The sequence below is a fragment of the Chiloscyllium plagiosum genome, chromosome 15 (assembly GCF_004010195.1).
Source record: "Chiloscyllium plagiosum isolate BGI_BamShark_2017 chromosome 15, ASM401019v2, whole genome shotgun sequence".
Taxonomy (NCBI): Eukaryota; Metazoa; Chordata; class Chondrichthyes; order Orectolobiformes; family Hemiscylliidae; genus Chiloscyllium; species Chiloscyllium plagiosum.
In genome coordinates this window covers 10096240-10109920 of record NC_057724.1, presented here as the reverse complement: position 1 = coordinate 10109920, position 13681 = coordinate 10096240, and the positions used below count along the sequence as shown (strand labels likewise).

General features: G+C 42.6%; 1 protein-coding gene across 2 annotated transcripts in view; it reads left to right on the top strand.

The window, feature by feature from the left end:
* si:ch211-26b3.4 (connector enhancer of kinase suppressor of ras 2) overlaps positions 1–13681 on the top strand; it is a 576848-nt gene that overhangs the window by 235028 nt on the left and 328139 nt on the right. For both annotated transcript variants that reach the window (XM_043704404.1, XM_043704405.1), the window contains exon 7: positions 4203–4262. In XM_043704404.1, the coding sequence (XP_043560339.1) occupies positions 4203–4262 (60 nt within the window). The remainder of the gene's footprint in view (positions 1–4202; positions 4263–13681) is intronic.

Here is a 13681-nt window from a genome sequence, read left to right as displayed (position 1 = left end):
ACCTTGTGGAGGTTTACAAAATTATGAGGGGCATGGATAGGATAAACAGACAAAGTCTTTTCCCTGGGGTTGGGGAGTCCAGAACTAGACGGCATAGGTTTAGGGTGAGAGGGGAAAGATATAAAAGATACCTAAGGGGCAACTTTTTCACACAGAGGGTGATACGTGTATGGAATGAGCTGCCAGAGGATGTGGTGGAGGCTGGTACAATTGCAACATTTAAGAGGCATTTGGATGGGTATATGAATAGGAAAGGATTGGAGGTATATGGGCCGGGTGCTGGCAGGTGGGACTAGATTGGGTTGGGATATCTGGTCGGCATGGACGGGTTGGACTGAGGTGACTGATTCCATGCAGTACATCTCTATGACTCTATGAACTCATACTGACTCCTTCAGGCTTGTTTCCTCTTCTCTCTTCAGTATCCTGGTAAGACAATCTACATTCTCTTTATAATCTATAAATTGAACCATCCAGCATTACTGTCAGGCAGACTACAGAACAGATTAGACAATCCTCTTCATTTCACCTCGAATAAAGACACAGCCCCAGCTCCCACTTCTTTACTCTCCCCACCCCCACCTCCTGTCACCAAAACTCGTGCTCCCACCAGCAGCTGAGATATGTAACCCTGTTTCTGCAGCTTTTCCACCTGACTAGAAAACAGGCTTGTAAATCAGAGTGACATCTGCGTGGGAAATCTGGCAAAAAAAAACAGATTGATGAATCCGAGTGGCCCATTCAAAACTGTGCTGCCAAGGCACAGGAACATCATCTCTGGGGCTGCACGATTTTTTATTTCACTTCCATCTTGACCTTTGACTGCACCTCATCTGCTCGTGACTCGTTGACTCCATCAACCTCGAAGTCTTTTGATTTAAGTGACAAAATCTCCCATTTTCTCATGGGATGTGGGCGTCACTGACTGGAATCGAGAATTTATTCTCTCTTTGCGTCCTGCTGTTGTCTAAACACTGAGGTTGCTGTATTCATTGATTATTAATGAAGAAGTCTTGTTTAGGGATTGAAAAATAACATCTTGTATAATCCTGTGGGTTCTCTGTCAGACCAGTTGGGTTAAAACTGCCTCCAAAAATCCCTGGACATGTAAAAACGTTCATTTGATAAGCTGCAGTGCACCAATTGGTCATGACATCAATGAGTTAAACATATGACTGTAATTCCAATTTGTTTTTGATGTAGATTTATTGTGCTACTTCCTGTTAGGCTGAGAAATATTGGTCACCTTTTATCATTTGACTCAACACCCCCAAATCCAGTGTGCGCCATTTAGCCACAGAAACTGATTTAAGGACAAACACAGTCTGGTATTAACATGAGGAAGGGACATAACTAACCTCATTAGTAACTGGAGTGTGAGCAACCAGCCTTGTTGATAGATGTGGGCATATTTCTAGTCATGGAGTTGAAGCATGTTCAGAATTCTGACTTCCCCTTTGAGCTGTCCCATCTTTTTGAGGAATTTGGAAACTGTGGGCTTGACTTTGTTGTGTACAGGGTCAGGCATCCATTTTCAAATAAAAATGTGTTTGAGATGTAACTACCCAATGGGCATCGTATTCACTGACTGCTAAAGTGGAACTGTTTATATGCTGGGGCTGGGGTATCATTAAGATCCCCATTGGATCATAATAGGTGAGAGCAGAAGTAGGCCATTCAGCCCATCAAATCTGCTCTACCATTCAATGAGATTGTGTAATGATTAGAACGCAGGCCAGGTAGATCTCATTGACACTGAGATCCTTGATTGGGATTGTTAACCTGGGCCAATCGGGGATCCCTGTCTTACAGAGATAAACAAAATTGTCGGGGGTTCTATTCACTCGAGAAATTGGTTCTGAGCTGGCTGGTAAGAGCCCATGTACGGTGCATATGTAAATAAAGTGTGACTTGGTGACGGAATACCAGCCTCAGTGCAGTTATTTCAGATTGTGTCTAATCTGATAATGCTCAACTCCATTTTCTTGCCTTTTCTCCACAACCCTTGATTCCCTCACTGACTAAATATGCATCTATCTCAGCCTTGAATGTACTTAATGACCCAGCATCTACAGCCCTCTGCGGTTAAGAATTCCACTGAGAGAAAGGACTCTTTCTCATCTCTGCCTCAAAAATGCATCTTACCCCCAAATTCAATATCCCGGCATCCTAGGCTCTTGCATGAGGGGAAACAACCTCTCTGTATTTACAGACTTATTGACCATTACTTTCTCCTGGTGTGTTAGAGATCTATGGCTTATTTAAAACTTGGTGGCACTCTTGCACGAACTTGATTGAGTTTTTTGAGGAAGTAACAAAGAGGATTGATGGGGGCGGGATGGTAGAAGTGATCTATATGGACTTCAGTGAGGCGTTCGACAAGGTTCCCCATGGGAGACTAGTTAGCAAGGTTAGATCTTATGGAATACATGGAGAACTAACCATTTGGATACAGATCTGGCTTGAAGGTAGAAAACAGAGGGTGGTGTTGGAGAGTTGTTTTTCAGACTGGAGGGCTATGACCAGTGGAGTGCCACAAGGATCAGTGCTGGGTCCATTACTTTTCGTCATTTACATAAATGATTTGGATATGAACCTAAGAGCTATAGGTAGTAAGTTTGCAGATGACACCAAAATTGGAGGGGTAGTGGACAGCAAAGAAGTTTACCTCAGATTACAACAGGATCTTGATCAGATGGATCAATGAGCTGAGGAGTGGCAGATGGAGTTTAGATAAATGCAAGGTGCTGCATTTGGGAAAGTAAATTATACATTTAATGGTAAGGTCTGAGGGAATGTTGTTGAACAAAGACACCTTGGAGTGCAGGTTCATGATCATTGAAAGTGGAGGTAGATAGGATAGTGAAGAAGGTGTTTGGTATGCTTTCCTTTATTGGTCAGAGCATTGAGTATCGGAGTTGGGAGGTCATGTTGAGGCTGTACAGGATGCTAGTTAGGCCACTTTTGGAATATTACATGTGATTCTGGTCTCCTTCCTATCAGAAGGATGTTATGAAACTTGAAAGGAGGTTGAGGGGTGACCTAGAGGTTTATAAAATCATGAGGGGCATGGATAGGATTAATAGACAAAGTCTTTTCCATGGGGTGGGGGAGTCCAGAACTAGAGGGCACAGGTTTAGGGTGAGAGGAGAAAGATATAAGAGAGACCTAAGGGGCAACCTTTTCACGCAGAGGGTGGTACGTGTATGGAATGAGCTGCCAGAGGAAGTGGTGTAGGCTGGTACAATTGCAAAATTTAAAACACATCTGGCTGGGTATATGAATAGGAAAGATTTAGAGGGATATGGGCCAAGTGCTGGCAAATGAAACTAGATTAGGTTGGGATGTCTGGTTGACATGGACGAGTTGGACCAAAGGGTCTGTTTCTGTGGTGTACATCTTTATGGCTCTATGGTTGTACTGAACTGCAACTTAATCTGACACATTTATTGTAGTTTCTGGCTTGTGTTGGATTTTTAATCTTACATAAATTTTGAATTTCTCAATGCACTGGAAATGATGCAATAAGTGTTGTATTCGATCAATGTTTAGTCACAATGTTTGTTTATAGAATGCCAAGATTTGAAAAGAAAATGTTATCAAAGGCTGTAGGCCTTGAATCTGCTTTGATGAACTTTAAATTACCATTGCTGTTGGCCTCTTTGCATGAGAAAAAGTAAGTTGCCTTGTTTTGGAATACAGAATTGCACCATCCGTGAATGGCATTGTTTAATTGGCACTGCGATTTTTGTGTTGCAAAATTGTAAAAATCCTGCATTCAAAATAATTTAATTGAATGAAATGTGTGCTTTGTAGACTTGGTTTTCATGAGATGTTAAAGACTTCTTTTATCTCTCTTACTTGTGAAGTGATTATATGTCATGTGATGTAGCAGTGGCTGATGTTGTAGTGGTATATCAGAAGAGTAGCAACTTAGAAAGATCCATACCTCTGGGCCAGAGGATTTCGAGTCTCACGCACGCCAAAGATGTGTCAAAGATGTGTCATAATATACTCGAACAGAAAAACAATTATCTTCTCCAAAGCATTTTCTGTAGCTGGTGGGAGTGCATTCTCTTCTGAACCTTTCAGCAGTTTCTGCCAAAGCAGACATTTGCCTGTTATGTAAAGATGGGATAGATGCAATGATCTACCATGACACAACATCTCATTGACCTTCTGTCTGTCTGCTCTTCTTGTAGGGTATGTACATCAAGTCAACCTACGATGGCCTGCATGTCATCACAGGAACAACAGAAAATGTAAGTTTTCACCTCAACCTCACAAATATTGAAGGAATCCCAATATTTGTTTGACACATATTAATTTGAGTGAATGGTTACTGAAAGAGAAGTCAGTTCAGATTCTCTGGAAAGGTGATACCTATTTGCTTTGTAATGATGCTTACTTAACATCTCTGAACAACATTCTGCAGCAGTTTGCCAATCTCTCCAGGCCTAGTCTCCCACAGCAGAGAGCAATAAATCTCCGCGAGGCTGCTGTCAGATCCATTTGCACAATAGGTGATTTAGTTTCAAATGATGTGCTGTTGTTTTGTTTTCAGGGCTGCCTTCTTCATTTTAACAGGCTGTGCATGTCTTTACAAACATTCTCGTCTGTAACCCAGTTCTGAATTCAGAATTCACAGCGGAGTGGGCTAGTTTGAGGGTTGGGGATATATCTTCCTGTCACCCATACCCTGTCCTCCAGGCTCCAATCTCACCAAGCTATCAGAACGTGGGCACTGTCTCAACCCCTGCTGTAGCAATTTGTTGCTAACTTCCGTTGCCGGACGGTGGAAAATGTAATCAGTCAAACCAGAAAACGAAAACAACTCCTGCTACTCACCTAGTGAAATTATGGCATCGTATGTTCTAACACTCTTGTCCTCAGAAGGTTGCTGAAGTATCAAAGTAAAACTCTGCTCTTTCAAAAAAAATTGTTCAAAAAAATATAAAACAAATGGTGTAGTCAGGCATTGGCAATGTCCCATTTATGTTGTAAACTGTAGAATGGACTGTAATGGATGCTATCTTATCATCAATAGCAGATTAAAGGGAAGCGATGGAGGTGGTATAGACTATAGCTGGGAGGCAGATCACTAACATCAAACCAGGGAGTTCTGTCTAAAAAAGAGGACTTATTAAGATTGAAAAGACAAGACTAGGAGAGAACTTTATGCAAATAACCTCAAACACAGTTGATAAAAGTAAAGCTGGACCATTCCATGAACTTGAGGTAAAACAGGTGGATGGACACCTTATCAGAGTTGGCACCTGCACAATGAAATGAAAAGATCCTGAGGAAGAATTAATTACTGGCTTGTTAGAAGTGGCTGTCTTAATTTCAAAATTGTCATGTCATTTGCAGACCTCTCATCCAGATGTACATCTCGTGTACTTTTTTAATATCAATTTTCAAAGCAGTAAGGGATACAGACAGCGCAAGAGGTGGAAGGAGGCAATGTTGGGCTGTTTCGAGTGCTTTCAAAATCATGCTTGAAATCTGTTATTGAAAAATGCAGTGGATCATAGCAGGTGATGGTTTGAAGTATGCACTCTTGCAGTGCAATCAGTGCTGAAATGCTTTCTGTTACAGGCACAAACCAGGGAAAGGCTTTGTGGGTTAGTAGGCCTAATGCAGACAATTGGAAGTACCTCATAAATCTGTATCTGGAAGACGGAATATAAAATTTTGCACAGCTTGCTAATCTCCCATTAAGGGAGGTAATTCAGGAAAGAAACACTAATTGGGATATGCTCAATGCGAGTTTATGTTCAGTTGAACTGCAGACAGTTGAAAACACTAATTTATGTTAAAGTCATTATCAGTGCCTACACACAAATATGTTACACCTAACTTAAAGACAATGCTGTTGAATCTGACAGCGTGGAAACCAGCCATTTGGTTCAACATATCTCTGCCATTGTTTAACTCTTGATAAGTCTTCTTCCTTCAAGCATTTTTGCAAGTCCATATGTAAATATCCACTGTAATGGATATCATCAACCTCCTTATTATGTCAATCAAGTTAGTCAAACACAATTTACCTTCAACAATTGTCGGCTCTGTATACATGTTTTCTTCCACCCAATATAATTGGTATTACTGCATTTAATGCCAGTTGTATGCCCTAGACTTATGTCTTCAACACCCTGGAAGGGAGAGTGCAAACTTGCAATTCAAAAAATTGTTACAGAGAGGGGGCTTTACTCCAGTCAGCTGGATCTAGAAGTTAAAAAGACAGACTATATTTATTTATTCATTTGTGGGATGTGGCCATCGCTGGCTGGATCAGCATTTATTGCCCATCCCCAGATGCCCTTGGGAAGGTGGTGGTGAGCTGCCTTGTTGAACCGCTGGAGTCCACCTGCTGTAAGTTGACCCACAACACTATTAGAGAGGGAATTCCAGACACACTGAAGGAATGGCAATATACTTCCAAGTCAGGATGGTGAGTGGCTTGGAGTGCATTTTGAATGTGATGGTATTCCCATATATCCGCTGCCTTTGTCCTTCTAGATGGAAATGAGTTTGAAGGGAGCTGTCTGAGAAGTTTTAGTGAATTCCTGCAGTGTATCTTGTAGATAGTATACACTGCTGTTAATGAGCATTGTTGGTTCAGGGAGTGAGTGCTTGTGAATGTGATTCCAATTAAGTGGGCAATTTGTCCTGGATGGTGTCAAGCTTCTTGAGTGTAGTTAGAGTTGCCCCCATCCTGGCAAGTTGAGAGCATTCCATCACACTCCTGACTCCAGCCTTGCAATTGATAGACAGGCTTTGGGGAGTCTGGAGGTGAGTTACTAACCACAGTATTCCTAGCCTCTGATCTGCTCTTGTTGCCATTATATTAATGTGGTGAGTCCAGTTGAGTTTCCAGTCAATGATAACCTCCAGGATGGTGATAGTGGGGGATTCAGTGATGGTAATACCATTGAATGCCAAGGGATGGTGGTTAGATTGTCTCTTGCTCGTGATGATCATAGCCTGGCATTTGAGTGGCACAAAAGTTACTTGCCACTTGTCATCTCAAGCCTGGATATTATCCAGATCTTGTTGCATTTAAATCTGATGCTGAACATTGTGCAATCATCCACAAACATCCGCATTTCTGACCTGATGATGAAAGGAAGGTCATTGATGAAGCAGTCGATGATGGTTGGGCCTCGGACACTACCCTGAGGAACTCCTGCAATAATGTCCTGGAGCTGAGATGACTGACCTCCAACAACCACAATCATCTTCCTATGTGTCAGGTACGACTCTAACCAGCAGAGAGTTTACCCCCAATTCCCATTGATCCCAGTTTTGCTCAGGCTCCTTGATGCCACACTTGGTCGAAAGCACTCTTGATGTCAAAGACTGCCACTCTCATCTCACTTGTGGAATTTAGCTCTTGTCCATGTTAGAACCAAAGCTGTAATGAGGTCAGGCATTGAGTGGCCTTGGCAGAGCCCAAACTGGGCATCACTGAGCATGTTATTGCTGAGTAGGTGCTGCTTGATAGCACCAGTGCTGACACCTTCCATCACATTACTGATCATCGAGACTGGACTGATGGGGCAGTAACTGGCCAGGTTGGACTTTTCCTGCTTTTTATGTACAGAGCAAACTTGTGCAATTTTCCAGTTTGTTGGGTAGACGCCAGTGTTGTAACTGTACTGGAACAGCTTGGCTAGGGACCAGCAAGTTCTGGAGCACAAGTCTTCAGTACTATTGTCGAAATGTTGTCAGGGCTCTGGCCTCTCATATACAGTGTCTCCTACTGTGTTTCAATATCATGTGGAGTGAATTGAATTGGCTAAAGACCAGTATCTGTAATGCTGGGCATCACTGGAACAGGCTCATCCACTCGACACTTCTGGCTGAAGATTGATGCGAAAGCTTCAGCCTTACCTTTTGCACTGATGTGCTGGGCTCTTCCATCATTGAGGATGGGGGTATTTGTGGAGCCTCCTCCTCCAATTGTTTAGTCATCCAGCACCATTCAAAACTGGATGTAGCAGGACTGCAGAGCTTAGATCGGATCTATTGGTTGTGGGATCGCTTAGCTCTGTCTATTACTTACTGCTAAAGCTGGTTGGCATACAAGTAGTCCTGTTTGGTAGCTTCAACAGTTTGGCATCTCATCTTCAGGTGTGCTTGAAAGGTGTTCCTGGCATGCCCTAATGCATTTTCTATAGAATCAGGGTTGATCCCCTGGCTTGATTATAACCGTTCAGTGGTGCATTTGCTGGGGCATGAGTTTGCAAATTGTGTTGGAGTGCAATTCTACTGTTGTTGATGGTCCACAGCACCTCATGGATGTCCAATATTGAGTTGCTAGATCTTTTCATTAGAAAAAAAGGAGATTGAGGGAGGACCTGATTGATGTCTACAATATCATGAAGGGTATAGACAGGGTGGATAGAGATAAGCTTTTTCCCAGTGTGAGGGATTCACTAATGAGAGATCACATGTTCAAAGTAAGAGGTGAAATGTTTAAGGGGGATAAATGTGGAAAGTACTTTATACAGAGGGCGGTAGGTGCCTGGAACGCATTGCCAGCAGGGATAGTAGAAGCAGGCACGGTAGATTCATTTAAGGTGCGTCTGGACAGATGCATGAGTAGGTGGGGAGCAGAGGGATACAAATCCTTAGGAGTTGGTTTAGACAGTGGATTTGGATCGGCTCAGGCTTGGAGGGCTGAAGGACCTGTTCCTGACCTGTAAATTTTCTTTGTTCTTTGTTCTAAAGTCTATCCCATTTAACACGGTGATAGTGCCACACAACACAATGGAGGTGATTCTCAATGTGAAGGTGGGACTTCATCTCCACAAGGACTGTGTGGTGGTCACTCTTACCAATACTGTCATGGACAGATGCATCTGCAGCCAGCAGATTAGTGAGGATGAGGTCAGGTATTATTTTGCCCTCTTGTTGGTTCCCTCACCACCTGCTGCAGACCCAGTCTAACAGCTATGTCCTTTAGGACCTGAACAGCTTGATCAGTAGTCCTGCTGCCGAGCCACTCTTAGTGGTGGGCATTGAAATCCCCCACCCAGAGTACATATTGTGTCTTTGCTATCCTCAGTGCTTACTCTAAGTGTTGTTCAACATGGAGGACTACGAATTCGCCAGCTGAGGGAGGATGGTATGTGGTAATCAGCAAGAAGTTTCCTTGATCATGTTTAACCTGAAGCCATGAGACTTCATGGGGTCCAGAGCCAATGTTGAGAACTCTTAGGACAACTCCTTCCTGACTGTATACCACTGTGCTGACACCTCTGCTAGGACTGTCCTGCCGGTATGACAGGCCATATCCAGGGATGGTGATGGTGGTGTCTGGGATATTGTTTGTAAGGTATGATTCTGTGAGTATGACTACGTCAGGCTGTTGCTTGACTAGTCGGCGAGACAGCTCTCCAAAGTTTGGCGCTAGGCCCCCAGATGTTAGTTAGGAGGGCTTTCCAGGGTCGACAGGGCTATTTCTGTCATTGACTAGGTTGATGCCAGCTTTCATTAGTTTCATTTCGTTGAGTCTTTGTAGTGATTGGTTCAACTGAGGGGCTTGCTGGGCCATTTCAGAGGGCAGTTGAGAGTCAACCATGTTGCTGTAGGTCTGGAGTCACATGCAGGTGAGGCTGGCAGATTTCCTTCTCTGTAGGACATTAGTGAACCAAATAGATTTTTCCAGTAATCGACAATGATTTCATGGTCATCAGTAGATTCTGAATTTCAGATTTATTTTTTCATTTAATTCAAATTCCATAATTTGCCATAGCAGGATTCAAACTAGTGTCCCCAGAACATTAACTGAGTTTCTGGATTAATGGTCTATCAATAATACCACTAGGCCATTGCCTCCCTTTGAATGCTGACCTGCAAAAGCTAATTGAACTCCCAAAATGGTATCAATAGGAGCAATGGAAGATTAAACTGCACATACAGCACAATATGGCATTATAGAAAGGATGTGGAAGCTTTGGAAATGGTTCAAAGGAGCTTTACTAGGATGTTGCCAGGTATGGAGGGAAGGTCTTATGACCAGAGGCTGTTTTCATTAGTGAAAAGAGGGTTGAGAGGGGACTTAATTGAGACATAGAAGATAATCAGAGGGTTAGATAGGCTGGACAGTGAGGGCCTTTTTCCTCGGATGGCAATGGCTGGCATGAGGGGTACATAACTTTAAATTGAGGCGTGACAGGTATAGGAAAGACATCAGAGGTAGTTTCTTTACTCAGAGAGTAGTTGGGGTGTGAAACACACTGCCTGCAACAGTAGTAGACTCGCCAAGTTTAAGGGCATTTAAATGGTCATTGGATAAACATATGGATGAAAATCAGAATAGTGTAGGTTAGATAGGCTTCAGATTGGTTCCACAGGTCAGCGCAGCATCGAGGGCCGAAGGGCCTGTACTGCGCTGTGATATTCTATGTTTTAAGATTAGCAACTTTCCTTTTTAAACATTCAGTTCAATTTTACAAGATGAGACACATGAACATAGGTACACGGTTGGTTGGATCGGAACAAATGATGGTGAGCAGATGGATGAGGCTTGTAAAGTCCAAATCAATATGCTACTAATTGTCCATTATTACATTTGTCACAAAATTGCGTAAAATGGTAGTATTTCTGTCGAAGCTACTAATAAACCAATTGTTACTTACTCACTGTGACAATCTCATCCATTTCATCTGGTTGGCATTCATGTATCCACCCTGGGATGGTGGAACATATCAAAACAATTGAATGTAGCTAAGGATTGTATGCCTGTAATGCCACCAAATTGTTACCTTGATACATCTCAAACAGTAAATAAATAGAAGCTATACTTATTCATTAGCAATTATCCTGCACATCCATAAGACACAGTCAAAACAAGAACAGACAGCACTGTTGGAACTGTATATAGGTTCATGCTCTGGTTATCGAAACGCAGAATTATTCTTTTCAATTAAATAAAATGTGCATTTAAGTAAAAGAGGAACCTGTTGAAGCAGAAGAAAAGGAGACTAATGCGAGATACCAGGGAAGAGCTTGCCTGGCCACTCTCTCAGGCAAATATAAAAATTTTTGTGGCACTATTCAAAAGAAAAGAAAGTTCTCCCATTGTCCTAGCTGATACTTATCCGTCAGTCAATGTGACTAAAACAGTTGCTCTGGTCATTATTACATTACTGCATCACCGACCAGGCCAACATCTCCAGCATCGAGGTTCCTGCAATAATGTCTTCAGGGCTCAAATTCTCACTTCAAGATGAATTCTGCCCAAACAGGGTTTCACAGACATATACTTTCACACATTCTCAACTGCTTAAAGGATGACAGTCCCCTCACACATCTGAATGTTCAGAATTACTTATTTTCTCTAGTAGTTGGAAATAAATAACACCTGAGCTGAATTATCTCTTGCTGTTTGCAGCCTTTAGCTCAATTGGTGGCACTCTCGCTGCTGGGTTGTAATGTTCTGTGTCTGAGTCCCACTCTTGCAGTTGAGCATAAAATTCTAGGTTGGCTTTCCAGTGCAGTGCTGAGGAAATGCTGCACTGTTGGAGATGCTATCTTTTGGATGAGATGTTAAAGTGAGTCTTCATCTGCCTGCTATGGTGCATGTGAAATATTTTATTGCACTTACTTCAGAGTAAATCAGGAGATTTATCCCTATGTCCTGCTAATATTTGTCTCTCAAACAAAAGGATCTCAAAAACAAATTAGCTGCTTTGTCCCCTACATTACAACAGCGAGCACACTTCAAAACTGTTTAATTAGCCACTAAACACCTTTGTGACATCCAGTGATCATGAAAAGTGCATTATGCAAATACAAGTCTTTCTTTTTAAAAATGTGATTGATTTTGTCTGAAATCTCAGACGTCTTGTACTGAATCTGATTGTTCTTTGTCCAAAATCCAGTTGTTGTTCCTGAATTCAATGTCTTGTCCTCACTGCTTCATTCCCTTTCGTTTTCCCTCTCTTTTTCTCTGCTGGATTATGTCAAAGGTTGACAGTCTCCATCCTTAATCTCATTAGGTATTTGTGAGGATTCTCACTGATTTTTTCTGTCAAGGTTCCTTAATAAGCTGAATGTGTACTGGGATTTTCTGAAAATGTTGCTTCAGATTTAATTGTTATTTAGGTTGAAATATAAATACGCAGAAGTCTACTAAATGCCTCTGCAGCATTTGTTGTTGAAGTGGACAATAATGGTTTTGTGATGATAGTTGACAGAGTCATTAAAAATCAAATATTGCAACAGATGCCACAAGGAAGTGAATCATGGAAAGTTTCTCTCTTGATCCCTTAAGCCATAAATTTCCCATGTACGTGTCAGAAGATCAATTATATTTAGTACAATTCTGAAAGGCAATTTGGTAAGAAACATGCAAACGTTATTAAAATCAAAGTTAAAGCAGCATGATTATAGTCAGAATACAGAATTGTTTCTTTCTCATTGTTGAGGGGAAGAAAACAATGGACAGAATTTTCCTCTTCCAAGCTGTAATGGAGTAGGTGATGGTAAGGACAGATAATTGAAATGATCGTCACCAGAATTATACTTACCCTTTCCGTCCACCTTACTAAGTTCCGTGCAGGCAAAGCCTTCCCAATAGGCTGCTAAATAAAGAAAAAAGTGTTCATTTAACAAGCACTTAGAGGGTTTGTCTTACCTTGATGACTAGTACTTCAGTCTGATGTCAGATGAGTCTAACTGACTGGCGAACCGATGCAATAGTTTGTCACTTTGGAAGGAATGTCCCTGGATCTGCACTAATTTATGCAAGATCAAGGGATTTGACCAAGAGTAGGACCTCTGAAAGCTAACCTCTCTGACCTATCTGTCCTTGTTTCTGATGTCCTGACCCCATCTCCCTGCAACTCCCAACCTCAGAAACTGACAGCAAATTATATCTGTCTGACTCGCTCCAGCTGCTCCAACAAAAGGCGACTGAGTTCTGGAGATGCCAGTGTCTGATTGGCCAGCAGTTTCAAGTGGACAAGACTTCTGGGTCTGGCTTCATAATTCTGGCAGAAAATCGGAATGAAAGGTCAGAACCCCCGGCGGCCGTTCCCCTCAAGAACAAGTATACCGTTTTGGATACTTGTGGGGGGGATGACTTACCAGGGTCAAGTAACAGGGCTAAGGCCTCTGGCACGGAGCCTGTCCCCGTTACTCAGAAGGGAAGGGTGGAGAAGAGCAGAGCAATAGTAATTGGGGACTCGATAGTTCGGGGCACAGATAGGAGGTTTTGTGGGAACGAGAGAGACTCACGTTTGTTATGTTGCCTCCCAGGTGCAAGGGTACGTGATGTCTCTGATCGTGTTTTCCGGGTCCTGGAGGGGGAGGGGGAGCAACCCGAAGTCGTGGTCCACATTGGCACCAACGACATAGGTAGGAGGAGTGCCGAGGATGTTAGACAGACTTTCAGGGAGCTAGGTTGGAAGCTCAGAGTTAGAACAAACAGAGTTGTTGTCTCTGGTTTGTTACCCGTGCCACGTGATAGAGAGTCAAGGAATAGGGAGAGAGAACAGTTAAATGCGTGGCTACAGGGATGGTGCAGAAGGGAGGGATTCCGGTTTTTGGATAACTGGGGTTCTCTCTGGGGACGGTGGGACCACTATAAACAGGATGGTCTACACCTGAACCTGAGAGGCACCAGTATCCTTGGTGGGAGGTTTGCTAGTGCTCTGGGGGGGGGGTT